This window comes from Delphinapterus leucas, chromosome 2, assembly GCF_059928025.1.
Source record: "Delphinapterus leucas isolate spDelLeu-1000000601 "Yukka" chromosome 2, BTC_Dleu_Yukka2, whole genome shotgun sequence".
Classification (NCBI taxonomy): domain Eukaryota; kingdom Metazoa; phylum Chordata; class Mammalia; order Artiodactyla; family Monodontidae; genus Delphinapterus; species Delphinapterus leucas.
Genome location: NC_143130.1, coordinates 53,217,470 through 53,239,445, shown reverse-complemented (window position 1 = coordinate 53,239,445; position 21,976 = coordinate 53,217,470). Strand labels below are relative to the sequence as shown.

The following is a 21,976-nucleotide window of genomic DNA, read 5'->3' as shown; positions in this document are numbered from 1 at the left end:
GCATTCCTATGAACATCCTTGAGTTTTGTCCTCTGATACAGTTAAGTTACTTGGAAACAGTTTTATCCTTTTAGGTCTTACTTTCATGGTTTGTTAAGTGGATCTAAGCAGGGTTCACTCTAGGGCTAATCCCCATTACTGAGACAAAACCCTTGTGAATATTTTACCGTGTACCTCATGAATTATGAGCTTTTCCAGTCTGGTCAGTGAGAACAGGCACCAGCCTTGGTGAGCACCAGACAGAGGAGTCTTTCTCCAGACTCAAGTAGTTTTCTTACACACATGCTGGTCAGTATTCTCTCCCCATACTTGAGGGGTGCTAATCTCTGGGGTCCTTTCTGTGCAGCTCTATCCTCTCTAGTAATCTGTCCTGTGAACTCCAGCCACCTTGGTCTCCCCAGATGCTCTACTCTATTTCCTCAACTCAGATAGTCCAACCTGCATGTTCTAGAAACTTTTTCAAAGCAATAACCTGGGGCAATCATGGGTCTCACTTTGTTTCTTTTTGCCATTTCTCAAGTCTGTTGTCCTGTCTCTTGAAAACCATTGTTTCATACCTTTTTTGCCTATGGGTTGTTTTTTGTTGTTTGTTAATTGGTTGGTGACTTCAGGCAAGAGGATAAATCTCATCCCTATTACTCCACCTTGTCTGGAAGTGAAAGTTTAACATGTCATTTTTTCCTGTTTTCAAGGCCACGGGATTCAACAGATCTAATCTGAGCTCTTTGAGAACTGTTTAGGCTCAGCTGATTCCTACTGATATGTATACATATACATATATACCATATATAATATATAGATACATATATCATATATAATATATAAAATATATCAGTATGTGTGTATACACATATACACATACATATATATACATATGATATAGAGTGAGAATACAGAATGTTTGGTCTAGTTAAAACTTGAAATCAGTCTGAAAGAAGTTAGTACTAGCCACTAGGATCTTTTTGGATAGAATGCTACTTATTTCAAAGAAGTCATGAGTATAGTGTTGAAAGTTTCTTAGATTCTAGTCTCAATTTCTAGAAAAAAATGTGTATTTCTAAAAGTAACTATGGAAATTATGATTAACACCTTCGTTTCCTTATTTAAAAATTAGAGGATAATGTATATAAAAATATGCAAGAATCAGAGGAAACTCACATATCCAACCACCTGGATGAAATTGTTGCTGCCGTCAGCATAACACCTAGAAAAATGCTCCAAAACAAGCTGCCTCAGACAGCACTGTTTCAGCCTCCTCGCGAGAAACTCCACCTCTGTGAAGAGAAAGCAAAGTCCTATTCTAGCAGTCATGAGGTAAGGAGCCTTTCTTTTTATACCTGTACTCTGGTAATTGAGAAGTAGGATACTTTAGGTTGCATTCCTACTCTCAGGAGTTTGGTACAAGAGAAAATATGACAGTGCCTTTTTCATAGTGTGAGTGGGTGTAGTACCTCAGGACTCCAAGCCCAGCACTTGGCACAGTCAACATTATGTTTGCTGAATGAGTGCACAAATGAAGAAACAAGTTTTCCCTGACCTCTGGCAAGTGTACAGTAGACTGACTGGTTGTGATTTGACCTACTACAGTCATTTTCCATCAATCAGTAAATATTTATTGAGCTCCTCCTGTGTGCCAGGTCTAGGCGCTGGAATACAGGACAAAGCAGATGAAGTTTCTGCTCTCATGGAGCTTATATTTCTTAGGCTCCTAATCTTGTTCTCTGCATACTTCTTTCCCATCTCTCTTCAAAGTTTTGTTCATTTACTCATTCATTCAATGTGTATTTCTCTACCACCTCTTATGTGTCAGACCCTATTTGTCCATTTATTCACAAAAATGTACTGTATGCCTAATGTGTGCCAGGTGCTGTGCAAGTGCTGGGGGCACAGATGGGAAAGCTACAGCCTCTGCCTCAGAGGGATTCATGGTCTGGTTGGGGAGATAGATGGATAATGGTAATCAGCATAAGTTCTGTGACAAACACAAGCTTAGGTGGTATAGATGCAAAGCATGGGGAGTGAGGGGAGGAGGGATGGGCTGGAGTTGGAGGAGGGACAGCACTTAAGGCATGCTTCTTGGGATGGGAGTTATTTGGGCTGCACTGATAACAGTACTTAGGAGCTGGCCCCAGGTAGGAGAGAGGACAATAGTGTTCTGGGCAGAGGTGGCAGATGGGCAAGAGTTGTGGGTCTGAGGGTGCACAGGCTGCTTGGGGAACTATATGGAACTATCTGGGGTGGAGGCTTTAGTTACACAAGGCAGCAAATGAGGTTGGATTTTGGATGGGAGCTGGGACCAGAAGGTGTTCAACACCCAGGAAAAGTTTAGATTTTCTTCTCAGGGTGCTGGAGACTGTCATAGGATTATAAGCAGAAGAGGGCCATGAGCAAGTCTGAGTGTCTGGAATGATCCCTCAGACCTCAGATAACTGGGTGGTGGAGGAAGAGAAGGGAGGTAAACTGGAGGAGGAGGGCCATTTTGCAGGATATTTGCAATAATCCTGGCAAGGGCCTGAAATATGGCAGAGTCACTAGAAATGCTGAGATCTTTTTTTTTTTTATTTGAAGTATAGTTGATTTACAATGTTGTATTAACTTCTGCTATACAGCAAAGTGATTCAGTTATTCATATATATACATTCTTTTTTTAATATTCTTTTCCATTATGGTTTATCATAGGATATTGATTATAGTTCTCTGTGTTATACAGTAGGACCTTGTTTTTTATATTATATATATTCTATATATATATAAATATATATACATTCTATACATATTAGTTTGCATCTGCTAATCCCAAACTCGCAGTCCATCCCTCCCCCAATCCCCTTCCCCTTGGCAACCACCTGTCTGTTCTCTATGTCTGTGATTCTGTTTCTGTTTCATAGATAGGTTCATTTGTGTCATATTTTAGAATCCACACATAAGTGATATCATATGGTATTTGTCTTTCTCTTTCTGACTTACTTCACTTAGTATGATAATCTCTAGTTGCAAAATGCTGAGATCTTTTGATAAGAATTTGGAAATATGAATCAATGAAACCTGGAAACTGGGGGGGACATAGGGGTTGGAGAGGCAAGAGTGAGCCAGAGAGGGGTGTGTGCAATTCCTGACTTAGGGCTCAGCCAGCCTGGGTGACCCAAGGCTTGTCAGAGCCCTTTGTTATTGTAATGAATACAGGAAGAAGAGCAGGATTATGGAGAGAAGGTGTGAATTCGGTTTTGAAGGTGTGCTTATTCATTATGCAGCAGATATTTATTTAGTACCTACTATGTGCCAGGCTGGGTGCTATGTCGGCCTCAGCTGGCAGCCTTTCTCAACCAGAGGTCTGCAAGAGAACTAAGCCTTAATGCCCTAAGGCATTTGGTGTATATATATATATATATATATATACACACACATATATATATAATTATTAATTTGTATTGGAGTATGGCTGCTTTGCAATGTTTTGTTAGCCTCCACTGCACAACAAAATGAATCAGCCATACATGTACAGATATCCCCTCCCTTTTGGACTTCCCTCCCATTTAGGTTACCACAGTGCATTAGGTAGAGTTCCCTGTGCTATACAGTATGTTCCCATCAGTTGTCTATTTTGTACATAGTATCAATACTGTATATGTGTCAATCCCAGTCTCCCAATTCCTCCCACCCCATCCCTTTCCCCCTTGGTATCCATACGTTTGTTTTCTACGTTTCTGCCTCTATTTCTGCTTTGCAAATAAGATCATCTATACCATTTTTCTAGATTCCACATATATGTGTTATTATATGATATTTGCTTTTCTCTTTCTGACTTACTTCATTCTGTATGACACTCTCTAGGTCCATCCATGTACCTACAAATGACCCAATTTTATTCCTTTTTATGGCTGAGTAATATTCCATTGTATATATGTGCCACATCTTCTTTATCCATTTGCTGGATAAAGAAGATAGACATTTAGGTTGTTGATAGACATTTAGGTTGCTTCTATGTCCCGGCTATTGTAAATAGTGCTGCTATGAACATTGGGGTGCATGTGTTTTTTTGAATTATGGTTTTCTCTGGGTATATGCCCAGTAGTGGGATTGTTGGGTCATATGGTAGTTCTATTTTTAGTTTTTTAAGGAACCTGCGTACTGTTTTCCATAGTGGCTGTATCAATTTACATTCCCACCAGCAGTGTATGAGGGTTCCCTTTTCTCCACACCCTCTCCAGCATTTATTGTTTGTAGGTTTTTTGATGATGGCCATTCTGACTGGTGAGAGGTGATACCTCATTGTAGTTTTGATTTGCATTTCTCTAATAATTAGTGATGTTGAGCATCTTTTCATGTGTTTGTTGGCCATCTGCATTTGGTGTATATAAAGAATTAACTTCTCTTCTATGCATGTAGAATGATATCAAAGCATTTTTTGTGTTCTGCCGTTCAGATGAGGAATCCTTGGATTCAGCAGTGAACAGGACAAACAGCTTGCCTGCCCTCATGGAGCTGAGGGGACATTGTAAATAAACCAGTGAAGTAGAGATTGTGCTAAGTGCTATGGAGGAAACAGAGTGGGCCTATCTTAGGTAAGGGAGGGCCTCATTGAGGAGGTGACATCTGAGCTGACACCTAAAGAAGAGAAGGAGCCAGCATGGAGGAACTCAGGGAAAGGAGTTCTAGGGAGAGGGAACAGCAGCCATAAAATTTATAAGTTTGGCATGAGCATGACTATGTTTGAAGTGATGATAGGAAGCTTCAGGCTGACATGAAATGTAGTTGGAGAGGCAGCTTACCTGCCTTGCAGGTCTAAGTTAAGTGCTCTAGGAAGCCTTAATGTTTTTAGGAAAATATTAATATGACATAATTTGCTTCTTAAAATACCATTCTTTGGTAATTTTTTATTTTAAAATACTTTCAGACTTATAGAAAAGTTACAAGATATACCAGTTGTTAACATTTAATTTATTTCTTTATTTCTCACTCTCTCTCTCTGTCATTATTTTTCTGAATATCTGAGAGTAAGTTACAAATGTATGATCCTTTACCCCTAAATACGTCAGTGCCTATTTCCCAAGAATAAAGGATATTCTCCTACATAACCATAGTACAATGATTGAAATTAGGAAATTGATATATATTATTATCTAATCTACAAACATTATCCATATTTCTCTAATTATCTCCATAATATCTTTTATAGAAAAAAAATCAGCCATGGTCCAATCCATGAAGTCATGTTGACTATAGTCAACAGTTAGAGCAGTTACTTAGGCTGTCTTTGTCTTTCACAATCTTAATATTTGTGAAACGTACTGTATTAGTCTGTTTGGGCTGCTGTAATAGAACACCACAGACTGGGTGGCCTATACAACAGAAATGTACTCCTCGCAGTTCTGGAGACTGGAAGTCCAAGATCAAGGTGCCAGCAGGGCTGGCGTCTGGTGAGAGCTCTCCCCTTGGGTTGCAGACCACCACCTTCTAGCTGTGTCCTCACATGGCCTCTTCTTTGTGCGTGTGGGGGACGGGGGAGAGAAAGGTGTCTCTTCTTATAAGTACACTAATCCTATTGATCAGGACCCCACCTTTATAACCTCATTTGACCCTAATTACAGCCTTAGAGGCCCTATCTCCAAATACTACAGTGAGAGTTAGGGCTTCAACATATGAATTTGGCAGGGGCCACAAATATACACTCCAATTATTTTGTAGAATACCTCCCAATTTGAATTTGTCATGTGTTTCCTTATGATTAGATTCAGATTATGCATTTGGGGCAGAAATCCCACAGACCTGACATAGGGCCCTTCTCAGTGCATCATATTAGGAGGTGTACGATGCCGTTTGTCTCATTACTATGAGGCTAAATTTGATCGCTTGGTTTAAGGAGCTATCTGGCAGATGTTTTCACTGTAGAATTATTATTCTTCCCTTTGTAATTAATATTTTGTGGGGAGATTCATTGATACTGTGAACATACCCTATTCCTCATTAAAACTTCACCCCCTAGTTTATAGCATCCATTGATGATTCTCACCTGAATTAGCTATTACTACGATGTTTGTCAAATGGTGATTCTCTGACTTCAGCATTCTTTCAACGTTTGTTTGTTGGCATTCTTTTTATGAGGAAGAGCTTTTCCTTCTTCACACTTTATTGTTCATTTATTTATATCAGTATGGGTTCAAGAAATCCTGTTTTACAAATATGTTACAATCCATTATCGTCATCAAAACTTAAATTATTTTGTATTTGCCAGTGGGAGCCCCTTCAAGCTGGCTTCTGAGTCCTTGATATGTTCCCATGCTTCTTTCTTTAACTTCTGACACAATAAGATTTTTCAGGTTCATCTTGTATTTCCCTGCTCCAGCTGTGGATTCAGGGAATGCTGGTTCCTCTTAGAAGAGAATAGCATTGATATTTAGACACCAAGATCTGGGTATTAAATACCCATTTTAAAATATGTATAGCCAGACTTACTGATCCTCAGAGTTGCATATTTTAATATTAAGAAGGTTAAGAAATTCAGGTAACTCAAGAATGATGTTGTGGGAAGAGACCTGGACTTTGCATCAGGGAGCTTGACTGTGAGTTCTGACTCTACCACTCGGTGATAAATCATCTCACCTCTCTGGCCTTACATTTCTTCTTTAAATTGAGGTGATCAGACTAGATTATTTCCAAGGCTCATCCCAGTTCTGAAATTGTCTTCCTACTGATACCTCTCTTCTGTCTACCTGCTACCCATGCCTGTTGGCTAAAGCCACTGGAACTGGCAGGATAAAGGTTGGAAAATCAAAAGGCAGTATCTGGACTACACATCCTAGTAAATATGAAAGCAGAGGGAGGACAGGCTGCTCTTTCTGTGCACTGGTCCCCGATGCAGGTAGTGAGGACCAAGGCTCTGATCTGGGAGGCTGACTCTCAGACTGCATATAGCCCTTCCTTGGAAACTTGTGGTTGGGACAGATTTGCCATCAGATCAGATCCTCCTCTCTTTTTGACAAACTGTCTACCTAGACTTCTCAATGTTTTCATCACTTCTTTCTTTCTCATACACTGTATTCATTTGCTGTGTGTCTTCAAGGAAGCCATTCCCTAAACTTCCTGTCTCTAGAGGCAATAAATAGATGTTTCCCAAAAGCAGAACTACAAAAAGCCAATAAACACATGAAGATGTTCAGCCTCACTAGCTTTGCGGAAAATAAAATACAAACTAAAACAAGGAGAAATGAGTTAACTGACAAATTGGCAAGTTAGACCCCAACTAGTGCTTGGCTCTGTGTAAGGGGCATTCCCTGCTCACACACCGTGCTGTAAGGGAGGTGTGGATGGAAGCAGCCTCTCGAGGAAGCACTCCAGAAAACTCTAGCAAAGCCTCAGGATTTTGCACATCGTTTACCCTATTGTCACGTTGGAATTCATTCTAAGAAAATGCTTATGGGGCTTCCCTGGTGGTGCAGTGGTTAAGAATCCTCCTGCCAATGCAGGGGGACACAGGTTCGAGCCCAGGTCCGGGAAGATCCCACATGCCATGGAGCAACTAAGCCCATGTGCCACAACTACTGAGCCTGTGCTCTAGAGCCTGAGAGCCACAACTACTGAGCCCACGTGCCACAAATACTGAAGCCCACGCACCTAGAGCCCGTGCTCCACAACAAGAGAAGCCACTGCAATGAGAAGCTTGCGCACCACAGCAAAGAGTAGCCCCTGCTCGCCGCAACTACAGAAAGCCTGTGTGCAGCATCAAAGACCCAATGCAGCCAAAAATAAATAATTAAATAAATAAATTTATATCTATAAAAAAAGAATGCTATAAAGAAAAAGAGAATGCTTATGGATATGAGCAAATCTATCCACACAGGATGTCCAGAGAGAAAAAATTTTAAAACAACCTAAGTGCTCAATAGCTATTGGTTGAGTAACTCACTTATAATATATCCATACAATAAGATACTCTGCAGCCATAAAAAATTATTATCATAGAAGATGACATGGAGAAATGTTCACAAATTTTGAAAAGTTGCAAACCTATATGTAGCTTATAAGCCTATTTTTAAAAGGTGAAAATATGTATAGACAGATTCATAGGAATGAAGGATAGAGAGAAATTTAGCTGCCTAGTTGTCTCTAAGAGGTGAGATGGCAGGTGATTTTTTATTTTTTTTACTCACCTGTATTTTGATAATGAGCATGTATTACTTTTGTAATAAGAAAAATGTTACTATAGGAAAAAACCACACGCTCCATCTTCCTTCATCACTATGGAGTGAGCACAGTGTTCCCCAGCCTCTCTTGCTAGGTCAGAAAAGCAACTGTCCTGTGGTCAACTGTCTGGGTATGCATTTTTTGTCAAGAGGAATGTTGTTTCAAGGTGAAAGTGTTTCTAACTCACATGAGACCTTTGTGGAAGTGCAGGTCCTTTGAGCTTAGGCATTGACCAGGGGAGTAGGGGTGGGGGGTGTACTGGATCTTCTGCTGGGTCTTTTCCACAACTCTGTCCTTGTTCTTACGGTTCTTCCTCTGCTTTGCCCCCTTCAGCTTTGTACCTCCCACCTCCTCTTTTGCTATTCCAGCTCTCTATTACTGTATCACACTCTAAGACTTAGTGGCATAAAACAAAAACAACCATTTATTTTGCTCATGAATGCACAATTTGTGCAGAGCTCAGTGAGATCTGGTCAGCTCTGCTCCATGCAGCATCAGCTGGGCTCAACAGGTGTGGAGAATCTGATGACAGGGTGGCGTAGTCCTGCAGTTGACCGATTGATGCTGCCACCAACACATTTCCATGTAGGCCTCTCCGTGGGGCCGCTTAGGCTTCTTCATGGAATGGTGGTTAGGTTATTAGTCTTCTGGGGTTGCTATATAGCAAAATACCTCAGACTGGGTGGCTTCAACAAAGGAAGTTTATTTTCTCACAGTTCTGGAGCCTAGAAGTCTAAGGTCAAGGTGTTGGCAGGGTTGATTTTATTCAGAGGGCTCTCTCCTTGACTCCCACTGTGTCCTCACAACGTGTTTCTCTGTGTGTGCCCATTCCTAGTGTCCCTTTCTCTTCTTACAAGGACATCAGTCATATTAGATTAGGGCCCCATCCTGACAGCCTCATTTTACCTTATTCACCTCTTTAAAGGCCATCTCTCCAAATACAGTTATATTCTGAAGTACTTAGGACTCCAATATATGAATTTGGAGGTGGGAGACACAATTCAGCCCATAACAAGTTCCAAGAGTGAGTAAAAAGTGGAAGCTGCCAGTTCTTTAAGAACTGGGTCTAAAAAGTGGCGCTGCATCATTTCCTCCATGTTCTTTTAGCCAAACGGTCATAAAACCCAGATTCAAGGAAAAGGGGACATAGACCACCATCTCTGTATGGAGGGAGTATCAAAGAATTTTGGAGCTGTATTTTAAAACTACCAGTCTTGCTTTGAGTGTATTGCTGCTCTAAGCTGACCTGGAGCTAGAATCCATGGTTCACTATTCTCTTTGTCCTGGCTCCAGATGAAAATATGCTTTAATCCCTTAATGAAATCTGTTTGTAAAGTCCTGCTGACCTCATTTGCTGTGCTAATATCCCAGCTGCTAAAGAAGGTGTTTGAATTGAGAACTAAAGGGCGTTATTTGAAAACTATCACCATTCGCCCACTTGTTGTGCCTGAATATGTAGTAGCTGTTCATTGATGGGCAACGTCTTTACTCCATAACGTTTTTCACTATTTACTATAAATTTAAATGTACTATAAATTTTACTGGTTTTTTAATGTATATTGTCTATTTCACCTGACCTGATGAATATCCTGCCATCCAAGACAGATCTTTGTTTTGTTCTCTAATGTATCACAAGTCCTTAAAACCATGCCCGGCCCATAATCAACACTCAATAAGTGTATATTGAATGGATAAAAATACAAGTTGATTTTGTGCTTTGCTGTCTAACTGGTGAGCCCATTTCCCTTCCTCCAGTATAAACAGGCTCTCCAGGAGCTTGTGCGCTGTGTGGCGCTGACAAGGATCTGCTATGGTGACTCACACTGGAAACTGGCCGAGGCGCATGTTAACCTGGCTCAGGGTTACCTCCGGCTGAAAGGTGAGTCTGCCTCAGGCTGAAGAGGATTGGCTGGTTGGTTTCTGCTCTTTTCCTCAAATTTGACTTAACTTTAGAAGGATCAGGTTTTCTTGGACATTCTCCTCTCTACACATTGAGAGCTATTTCCTCTCAGAAAGAGTCAATACGATTTTTTAATACAATATGTAAAAAAGAGAAGGAAGACTTTAGCCCTCTGAGCCTTGATTTTTATGATCTTAAAAGTAGTTCTTGGGAGATAATTAACTTGTTAGCTTTGAAGGCATTGTAGAAATGGCCCAGGGCATAGAGTTGGGGCCTAAAATAGGATCCATTCACGTATGTATTGATGGAAAGTCTCTTGCCTATAAGTGACACCCCCCCAAAAAAAATAAGAGGCTAAATCAAGCTGACAATAAACAAAAGGTAATTCATTGACCCATACACTTAAAAATCCAGGGGTAAAACTTACTGTAGACTTAGCCAGATCCACTTTTTCAAACAGTGTGATCAGATTTCCGTTCCTCCCTTTTCGTACCACTTGACTCTGTTTTTCTCTGTATTGGCTCCATTCTTAGCCAAACTTTGCCCACGTGGTGGCAGCAAGGTTGCCAGCAACTTTAGGTTTCCCTCCTCAGCATTCCCAGGAAAAAAAGAGTGTCTCTCCTCCAAAATCTCAGGGTTTGGGGATTCTTATTGGGCTGATGTGGGTTGTATGCCAAAGAAAAGAAAAGAGTCTGATTGGCTAGACCTGCCTTTTGGCTCCACTGGATCCTTGGGGAGAGGCTGGCCTTGGCTAAATCACAAGGACTGAGTGTGCAGGGGCTGGGCATCCTCAAAAGAAAACAGGGGAAGGGAGAGTGGATGCAGAGAAGGCAAAAACATGGACTGGCAACCTAGGACAAGAGGTACAAGAGTACATCTCTGTACTCTGTTTCTTTAATTGAAAAGTGATGATAATGATGATGATATGATGGCACTGACTTCCCAGGATTGGCCCAGTGAATAAATAAACAAACAGAAATGAAAAACACCACAATGCTAAGCACACAATTGCCACCCAATAAATTTAGCCAAATCTGATTATAGATTGCTCCTACCTGTTAGATCAAAGACTATTAGAGGGGCTTCCCTGGTGGCGCAGTGGTTGAGAGTCTGCCTGCCAATGCAGGGGACACGGGTTCGTGCCCTGGTCTGGGAGGATCCCACATGCCGCGGAGCAACTAGGCCCATGTGCCACAACTACTGAGCCTGCGTGACTGGAGCCTGTGCTCCGCAACAAGAGAGACCACGACAGTGAGAGGCCCGTGCACCGTGATGAAGAGCGGCCCCCGCTCGCCGCAACTAGAGAAAGCCCATGCACAGAAATGAAGACCCAACACAGCCAAAAAATAAATATAAATAAATAAATAAATTAAAAAAAAAAAAAAAAAAGACTATTAGAGCCAGAGGGGACGTTGGAGATCATCTAGTTCAAACCATACCCTTATACCCCCTATTTTCTAGATTCAGAGGAAACAACTAGTTTGAGTTGAAACAGCTTGCCTCAGGTCACACTGTTAATAGATAGCTGATCTGAGACTCAGACCTAGGATTTTGGTTGCCAGTACCAGTGTCCTAGCATCAGGGATTTTTTTTAATGATGTTTTTCTTCTACAGTCTGCTACCTTTCTGCATTATAGTCTTTCTTTCTCAATTTAAAGTAAGAGCAGTATCTACTATTTATTAAGGTCTTATTGAGTGCCAGGCACCATGCTATTTTCCATGTATAATTTCCTTCAATCTTCACTACAGTGCTATGAGGTGGGTAATGTTATTATCCCTGTCTACAGTCGAGGAAGCTGGGGCCAACATTTCAGGTAAGTGGTGGAGCAGGGAATTCACTCTGAGCAGTCTGATTTCAGAGCTAGTGTTCTTGAACCTCAACCCATGCTGCTTCTTGTAGATTGAGTTCAAGTTTCTTGAGGAAATGGACCAGAATTCATCATGTCTTTTATAATGTAGCATACATTATTGGCACTAATAAATTTCTGGTAGGTTGATTGTGTACTTTTAAAAAAAATAAGACAAAATTCTGTAAGTGTTCCTATAGGAATAGCATACCCTGGACTTTCTCCCTCAGAAAATATATTCTGTTTTATAGACATAGGAACAGAATGAATTTCATAATTTGACAGCTCTTTTTAGAGATTTGAGATACAATTCCATGTAATGAAGAACGTAAGACCAGGAGTATTAGGATGTGGGTGGAAGGGTGTGTCATTGTGGGGAAGAAGATGGGGATATGGGAAAATGAAAAAACCTGAGACCTAAATAGTGATCCTCAGTGTCACCTTTACCACAAATGAATATGCCAATGGAAGAACGCTGGAACGCACCGGGAATTAGTTCTTGGTAGTAACTGTTTTTAAACTTCATTTGATTCGTCTCAGTCTATTACCACATAGAAATAAGAGATTGTAGCACATCAGCCCCTTACCTCATTGGAATTGTTTGTCAGTTTTTATAGATACCATCATATTTGTATTATGTTAAAATAACTCTCTAAAGTTATGATTATGGATGGGTGAGCAGAAGATTCAAAATTTTTAGTATTTCATTAAGATTGCTGTCACAAAGCCAGGATTAAAATTCATGAATATTTTATTTCCTGCCCAGAATGCTGTAGTCTTTGTATTCCATTTGTTTTTTTATAATTATTCATAACATTTTACGTCTGATATTGGTGAAGTTTCAAAGCTGTTCATTTCCTGCTCATTCTGATTATTTCTAAAAAGACCATTGTGGGAAAAATTTTTTATCTTGAGTCCTAGGTGTGAAACACTTCTTTGTTTCTTATAGTCATGATCGTATTTCATGCTGTCCCGATATATCTCCATGTACCACTTGATGATATATGAAGGAGACCTCATCAGATTCCCTGGCCAGAGATAACTATATTCCTGTCCAGCTGAAATGAAAGAGAAACTGAGACTTCTTTTTCTTTGTCCACAGGACTGTCACTGCAAGCAAAACAACATGCAGAAAAAGCCAAAGAAATCCTCACCAACTTCATTGTGCATCCCTACAATGACAATACAGATGTTTTCAAATGTTCGGTTGAGTTATTCCATACCATGGGGAAAACCTTACTCTCCCTTCAAAAGTATCCTTTTGCCTCTAATCTTTACAAATAGAAATACCGTTCATAATGCTTATAGTTAATTTTTAAGGCCAAATCAAAAGATGACAGGTGACTCAGGAAGGGTGATGGGAAGTATGAGAGCCAAGGATGTCCAGGAACTAGGGCCCCAGAATGTAGCACGAAGTGTAAAGTTTCCTGAACACAACTCAGGTTTAAGGAAGCTTCAGAGAATTTGACAAAAGCAGAGAGACTTTCAAAGGAGCTGCTGCAATGTGGAAGGATTATAAAGGAAGAATGGATAGAAATTCAAACGCAGATCAAATTGTCATTTGCACGGTAAGTTTTCAGTTTAGGACTTTTTGTATACGTGATTCCTGGAGGTTCTTTGCCAGAAGACTCTGTCTTCAGGCAGGAGGAGATTCTGCATGGTGCTGTGTCGGTGGCTTCTCCATGGCCATTGTCCAGAATTAAAAGAGGAGGACGACAGTCACATCAGAGCAGCCACAACCAAGGCATGTACGTCAGTGGCACTCTTCACTAAATGTGTAGTGCTCTCATACCCAACCCTGGGTCCTAGAGTCCTGATGTCATTCTCTTGACTTCCTATTTCTTGCCTGCTCTCCCTGCCCCTCTCCTCCTGCCCTTGTTTCCTTCCCTCCCCTCCCCACACCCCCATCTTCCTTTTTTCCCCTACTGTTCTAGTCTAAGATATTTCAATACATTGATTTTACGATTAGGGACTCAAAGGAGAAAGATCTTAGAGATATCTGAATCCATGAGAATGAGAAGATTGTTCCTTGTTCTCCCTACCCCCAACCCACACTCACCAAATAAATCCCGGTGGAAGAGATATAGTGGCTGGAGCCTGAGGGAGAAGGGGCCTTGGGTAGTCAGCACATTTATCCCTCGCCAAAGGCCAACTCCAAGCCAATTCCCCAGAGCAGTGGGGTGACAGAGAATGTACCCACTCTTTGGAAGGATGTGTTTGTGGGAGGAAGAGGGCAGAGAAAGGTCTATTCTAGAAGAGGCAGAGAATCCCCAGCAGACCTACGCAGCAGCCTTTAACCAAGCCTGGAAGAATTCAGTGTAAATTAATAATCAGACTATACGTATAGGTTGATTCCCAAGAGAACTCAGGGACACAATGGACTCATTTTAAGAAGGAAAGGGCCCTGAAGGAGCACACCTAATGCTTCCATATGAATGGGAGCTGGGAAGGACTAACTTTGACTCATGCTTTTAAAGATATTTTTGTGATCATAAGTCCACTCTTGTTAATTTGTTTGTTTGGGAGTGTTTTTGGATATGAAGTGCAGAGAATTCATCAGTCCATGCAAACCTTTGGTACACTTTTTTTTTTAACATTTTAAAAAATTAATTAATCTATTTATTTTTGGCTGAGTTGGGTCTTCGTTGTTGCGCACGGGCTTTCTCTAGTTGCGGCAAGGGTGGGGGGGCTACTCTTCATTGCGGTGCGCGGGCTTCTCATTGAAGTGGCTTCTCTTGTCGCGGAGCACGGGCTCTAGGCACGTGGGCTTCAGTAGTTGTGGCACGAGCGCTCAGTAGTTGTGGCACGAGGGCTCAGTAGTTGTGGCTTGCAGGCTCTAGAGCGCAGGCTCAGTAGTTGTGGTGCACGGGCTTACTTGCTCCGCGGTATGTGGGATCTCCCCGGACCAGGGCTCGAACCCATGTCCCCTGCACTGGCAGGTGGATTCTTAACCACTGCGCCACCAGGAAAGTCCCTGATATGCTTTTTTAAATTGATTTTTTCCTTCCATCTCTGATCCTTACTCTCATTCTGTCACATACAGATCATAGATAACCTTTTTAAACGATGATTTATGTCTTTAAATATGTATCTCTGAATAATAAATAGCATTGTTTTCTGTATTTATATGTTTTAGGTTTATATAAATTTGCAGTATGTGTCTCACTCTGTTTCTCACTTTTGTCCACTCAGCACTGTTTTTAGTTGTTGCTGCTGGCTGCTTTGTTGTGCTCCATAGAATGCATCTGCCATCCTGTGCTTGTCTGTCCTCCTAACAGTGGGCATTCAGCTCATCCCCAGCTCCCAGCTCCCACAATGGTGCTGCCATGAACATCCTTGTGCAGCTCCACTTAGGAGGCTCAGAGAGACTTTTCTGAGTTTATACTCTAAGGGTAGGATTGCATGGTCACAGGGTACACTCATACTTCAAGTTCACCACACACTGACCAATTGCTACACCCATCTGCATTCCCACTTGTGGGGCACGTGGGTTCCTGTTTTCTCACATCCCCAACAATGTTTGGCATTGTTGGTCTTTCTAACCTTTGCCACCTTGATGCATATATGTACTATTTAATTACTTTTCAATTCTACTTATGTTTCTCTTATTAGTGAGTTTGGGTACCTCTTCATATACTGCTTAGCCATTGGATTCCCCTTCTGTGAATAGCCTGTTAGCATTCTTTCTCATTTTTCTTTTGGGGTTTCCTGTGCTTTTCTTATTGATAATTGAGATTTTCTTATATATTATAAATTAGCAATATTACGAATATTTTCTTATATCTATCACTCATTTATTAATTTTGTCTATGGTGTTCTTCATGGCATGGAACTTAATTTTTCTAGAGTCAAATCCATTAATTTTAACCTTATGATTTATGCTTTGAGAGTTTCCCACCCAAATATTAAAGATATTCTCCAAAATGTCCATGTGAGTCTTGCTTTAACCTATCCCACATGTTTTAACATGTAGCACTATCACTCACATAACTTAGTTTATAAATTACTCTTTAATCCAGATATTATTCAAATGATATGTGTTCTAGTTTGCATATATATGGGGTTCTTTCAAGATATTCTGATGTTACTGATTTTTAATTTTACTGCATTGTGAGCAGAAACATATTTGTATAGTATCAACTCTCTGAAATTTACTGACGCTTCCTTTGTGACCTAGTCCATAGTCAATTTTTGTGAATGTTCCAAGTATGCTACAAAAGGAAATTGTATCCTTTACCTGTTGTGTTTAAGGTTCTAATAAATCTGTATTAGGGTAACTTTATTAACTGTTACTCAGATTTATATATATTTTTACCTTTTGCCAATTTGATACATTAGCTTTTAAGGTAAGTGTGCTTAAATTTCGAACTATAATTATTGATCCATTTGTAGCTTCCCATGATTCTGCCAGTCATTTTTTTATATATTCTGATATATTCTGTTGGGTGGGAGCAGAATTAAACAGCCTGTCTTCTTAATCTGTTATTTTATTTGTGAGTATATATTGTTCTTCTTTGTCCCCTATGTCTGTATCTATTTTGCCTGATATTAAAATTGATATTTTAGCTCTCTTGGTAACAATTTTCCTATAATACCTTTTTCCATCTCTTAATTTTCAATCTCCTTATTTTTTTTGTTTTAATTACTGATATATTTGAGTTTTTAAATTTCCTTTTGTCCTACCAGTTTTATGTTCCTTGCTTTCTCCTTTCTTGCCTTCCTTTAGTTTAGTCAAATATTTTTGTCATCCCTTTCCCTATCTATTAACTGGTAAGTTATACATTATTTTATTTTTCTTCTAGTGATTACCATAGAATATGTCGCTTGTATCCCTGACCTATTACACTCTAATGCAATTAGCCAATTAACCACTTTCTGGACAATGTAAGGGACTTTGAGTATGTTAATTCTCTCTTCCCTTCTGCTTGATGCTATATTGTTTTGTACTTAAATCACCATATGTTTCATACCACAGACAAGAAGAAAGAGGAAGAAGATATTTGTAATACATATAATTGACAAAGGGCTCATGTCTAGAATCTGTAAAGAACTCCTATATATCAATGAAACAAAGACAAACAACTGAATAGAAAAGTGGACAAGAGACTTTTTTTTTTTTTTTTTTTTTTGGCCGGGCCCTGTGGCTTGCGGGATCTTAGTTCCCCAGCTAGGGATTGAATCATGGCAGTGAAAGTGTCAAGTCCTAACCACTGGACTGCCAGGGAACTCCCTGGCAAGAGACTTTTCACAAAAAAGGATACCCACATAACTAAAAAGATATTAAATGACATTCTTCTCATCAGTCACCAGGGAAATGAAAATTAAAGTCATAGGATACTACTACATTTCCACTAATATTGCTAAAATTTTTAAAAGCCTAATAACATCAAGCTGGCAAGTATATAGTGCTCTCATATGTTTTCTCATATGTGGTTGTTTAGAATATATTTGGTATAACTACTTTAGAAAACTGGCATTATTACTAAGTTTAAATGTTTGAATACCCTATGACCCAGCAGTATCACTCCCAAATATACACCCAACAGAAATGCATACATATGTTCACCAGAAGGCACAGCCAAGAATGTCCAAAGCTACGTGTTATTTGTAATAGCCAAGGACTGGAAACAATCCAAATGTTCATCAGCAGTAGAGTAGATAAATTGTGATCTGTTCATACAAAGAAAATGATGAAACAACTCCTATGCTTAACACGATGGATGACTCCCAAAAACATAATGTTTGTGAAAGAAGCCAGACTAAAAAGAATTCATACTGTATGATTCCGTTTATGTAACAGAGGAGGAAGGGGATAGTGACTGGGAGGGCCGACCAGTCCAGAATTTCTTCCTGCCCAGAAGTAGGTATTCTTCTTATATTGTAAAACAGAAAATATAAAGATATGAGGTCCAAGATATGATATTTGTTGCATATGTTGTGACCTAATGCTATAAGTACTTAATGTTGAGCACTTGCTGTAAAGTTGAGTAAATTATCCTCTGCCAAAATCCACCCCTCCTGAGTGCTTTCCAAATTATCAGTACCAAACCTTGTCAGCAGATGGCGGGCCTTGTACGCATATGTGCTGAATACCCAACAAGAATTTAAGTTAATGTTCCAAGCTGTCCTACAGTTTTGTGTTTAAGGGAGCCGTTTTAAACTTCACTGCTTCTTTTCGTCCTGATTCTTCACTGTAAGATATTCATTGGAACATGCATGTTTAAACTGCATGGTTTTCATGCAATCACTTTGTTTCCTCAGTGAAGTGTGAATATTTTGTCCAAACTGATCTGCTTTAGAAAGTAACAAGGCTTTGGTTTTGTACATTTCTACAAATATGCTCACAACCACAAGGGCTTTTTCTTTTGCCCAGTCTTGGAAGTGGAAGACCAGGATAATTTCTTAGGCAGCTCTCGCGGGATTTGTGTTTCTCTTAAAAGGGTATCTTTCAGTGCATCCTCTTCCTGCTCCTGCCTCGCCTTTTATGGTGCCCATCAGGCTAGGACAGTTCTCTTCTCCTTGGGCGGACAGTTCTCTTCTCCTTGGGCTGACAGATAAGGCCTGCAGGGTGACTCACGCTCCGTGCCTTCCATCCCTAACTGTGGCCTGAAGCTTCATTGCTTCTACCTGCCCTTCTCTGTTCCAGCACTACTTCATTCAGTAATTATTTATTAACTTTGGAGAGTGAATCCAAATCTTGTGTTCCTATGTTGCAGTTGTTTTTTCAAATGGGGCCAAGGTAGTCACTAGTGAAAGCAAGCAAATTTTTTCAGTGTTAAGGATTATTTTCTATCCTGGTTACTGGTAGATAGATTCCCCAGAGACAGATAGGGTCTTTATAAAGGCAGGAGTACACCATTGTGCACATACACACACACACACACACACACACACCTTTTAAAATAATCTTTCTATGTGGCATGATGGTTATGGCCTATTGAGACTGCTGCTCTGGAACATGTGACCTGTCCCCAGCTTTCTCTGTGACTGCTTGATTTGTCATCTTTGGAGTCCTCCACAGCTTACCCAGAGAGCACTTTGCCTGGCCTTGCTTGCTATGCTGAACTAGCTCTCAAGTGTGCCTGTGATAAGTAAATGCTCCTCAGAGCATCAACAGGACACCTTCCAGGTATCTCTAAGGTATGTGACATGATATATTTGACAATATGGACTTAGAATCAGGTCGCTCTTGGTTCGTGTCAGCATCCATTCAACCTTCCCAACTGAAGGACCCTGGGCAAGTCCTTCCTTCTCGTCTCCTGTTGAGGTGGGAATGATCAGCCCCCAGAGGGTTGCTGTGGTGATGAAATGAACCCTACATTAAAGCATCTGGGTATGTGGTAGGCCTAAAAAAGTAGCTATTATTATTGCTACTGTCTAATTGAGCATTTTCCTTTCTGCCATTTCATCCTAGAAATGATTTGATTTTAAAGTATGTAGTACCGACATCACAGAATAAGATAGACTGCCCCTGTCTTGCTATATTCTTTCCTGTACTTTTTTTTCCTATGACTTGAGAAAGCTGTTTTGTTTCATTTTGTTTTTTTGTCTTTGCTCTTACGAACCACCTAAGCTAAAAATCAGATATGTATATATCTGTATGTAGATATGTGTATATACATATACACATGTATATGTTTTAAGCTCGAGTTTGCTTCTTTGTCTTGCTTTCTCTAGATTCACTATAGTCACAAGATTTGGAAAATGATTCTAACACAAGTTTTCCAGAGAGGAAAGAACATGGGAGAGGTTTCTCCCTTAGCCAGTACTTCCTGGGAGGGGGTAGAAGATAATGGAGAAAATAGTGGCAAGGGGGGCAGTGTCTATATCTACCTGCCATCACCTCATTAGGATGGTGGAATTCTACTTAGTTCCACATGTTTCCCAGAATACATTCCCAAGGCTTTTATTGTGAATTTTTGATACTTTGGTAAATAGCCTTTGCTTTTACCATTGTCCTCCCTTAATTGGTCCAGTCAATAACCTCCAAATCTAGCTTTTGCTTGCTCTACTCAGCTTTTATTTTTTTAGTTCATGCCATCACCTAGAGATATGTTTCTTTTTTTTTTTTTTGGCCGTGTTGGGTTTTTGTTGCTGTTTTGGGCTTTCTCTAGTTGCAGCGAGCAGGGGCTACTCTTTGTTGCGGTGCGTGGGCCTCTCACTGTGGTGGCTTCTCTTATTGTGGAGCATGGGCTCTAAGCACGTGGGCTTCAGTAGTTGTGGCACATGGGCTTAGTTGCTCCACCGCGGCATGTGGGATCTTCCTGGACCAGGGCTCAAACCCATGTCCCCTGCATTGGCAGGTGGATTCTTAACCACTGCCCAACCAGGGAAGTCCCAGCGTTTCTTTAAAGAATCACTTTCTCTGCACTTATCTTTTGGGCATAAAGCCTCTGACAAATGCTTATGTGCTCAAAACCCTCCTTCTCCCTTTCCTACTTCCAGGAAACACCCCACTGCTCTCCAGAGGAGATATGTCTCCTGTCAGTTCCTCCCATTCAATGCTATGTGCCTAGAATGTTTTATGCTTATTTAACAAGAAGGAAATAATTTGATTTTTCCTGGCACTCTTTGTCATCCTGTATTCCTGCGATTGAAGAGACGCTCTTACTTTATACAAAATCTGTTTTTTTAATCATTTTTTTAAATGTGGGGAAGCAGAAAAACACATGGCACAGATTACTTTCATATACTTTATCTATTTTCTATTATTTGAATCCTCTAAAGCTTTACTATTTTTATTTTTGTTGAAGTATAGCTGATTTACAATATTATATTAGTTTCAGGTGGACTGAAACTAATTTCATAGTGATTCAATATTTTTATAGATTGTACTTCATTTTAAGTTATCACAAAATAATGGCTAAATTTCCCTGTGCTGTTCAATATATCCTGGTTGCTTATCTACTTTACACTTAGTAGTTTGTACCTCTTAATCCCCTACTCCTATCTTGTCCCTCCCCCCATCCCTCTCCTCACCGGTAACCACTAGTTTGTTCTTTTTATCTGTGAGTCTGTTTCTGTTTTGTTATATTCATTTGATTCTTTTACTTTTTAGATTCCACTTATAAGTGATAGGATAGAGAATATTTGTCTTTTGTCTTGCTCTGTCTGACTTATTTCACTAAGCATAATAATCTCTAGGTCCATTTCATGTTGTTGCAAATGGCAGAATTTCATTCTTTTTATGGCTGAGTACTATTCCATTGTGTGTGTGCGCACACGTATATATTGGGTTGGCCAAAAAGTTCATTCATGTTTTTTTGTAAGATGTTATAGAAAAATCCAAACAAACATTTTGGCCAACCCAATATATATGTATCACATCTTCTTTATCCATTCATCTGTTGATGGGCACTTAGGTTGCTTCTATATCTTGGCTATTGTAAATAATGCTGCTATGAACACTGGGGTGCATGTATCTTTTCAAATTAGTGTTTTCATTTTCTTCGAATAGCTTTACTATTTTAGAGCACTGCATTTTGGTCTTCCCCTTTTCTAATACTCTATCTGTATAATATACATTTCCCTTAAACAACTGCACTTAATAATAATGATTTTAAACAACCACACTAGCTAGCAATCCTTGATCACCTTCTGGTCTGGCTCTTGCTAAGTGCTTTGCAGACCTCATCTCACCATTTAATCTGCAGTCCTCCCTGTGATGTATGTACCCTTCATATTCCCATTTTCAAATGAAGAAAACCGAAGCTGAGAGAAGTGAGGTCATTTCCCGGGGTCACAAAGCTGGGAAGCAGCAGAGCAGAGCCAGGTCTGCATCCAACTCTGGTGTCCACACTCCTCACCACAGCACAGATCCCATTCACTAGCACAGAATGGAAACCTGACAATGCCCTCTACAGAGCACAGCTTTTACCTATGTGTGCCAGATGGTAAAGAGAGACCCAGATGTAAACCTTTTCTCCTTTTGACTCTAGAAAATCCTAATTTTCCTCTTCCAAGATTGATTTTTCATCAGATTTCCATAATCAGCAATGGTCCCACAAGGCTTCTGCTGTTCACTGGTGCTCAATATTCTTGCCAAATT

At 40.1% G+C, this 21,976-nt stretch overlaps 1 protein-coding gene across 1 annotated transcript in view; it reads left to right on the top strand.

Annotated features, from left to right (window-relative positions):
* Positions 1–892: 892 nt before the first annotated feature.
* The window catches only part of TTC23 (tetratricopeptide repeat domain 23), an 80,287-nt gene continuing 59,203 nt past the window's right edge, over positions 893–21,976 (top strand). The window contains exons 1-4 of the mRNA XM_022598838.3: positions 893–1,314; positions 9,937–10,060; positions 13,031–13,181; positions 13,371–13,496. Of these exons, the coding sequence (XP_022454546.1) occupies positions 1,135–1,314; positions 9,937–10,060; positions 13,031–13,181; positions 13,371–13,496 (581 nt within the window). The 5' untranslated portion in view covers positions 893–1,134. The remainder of the gene's footprint in view (positions 1,315–9,936; positions 10,061–13,030; positions 13,182–13,370; positions 13,497–21,976) is intronic.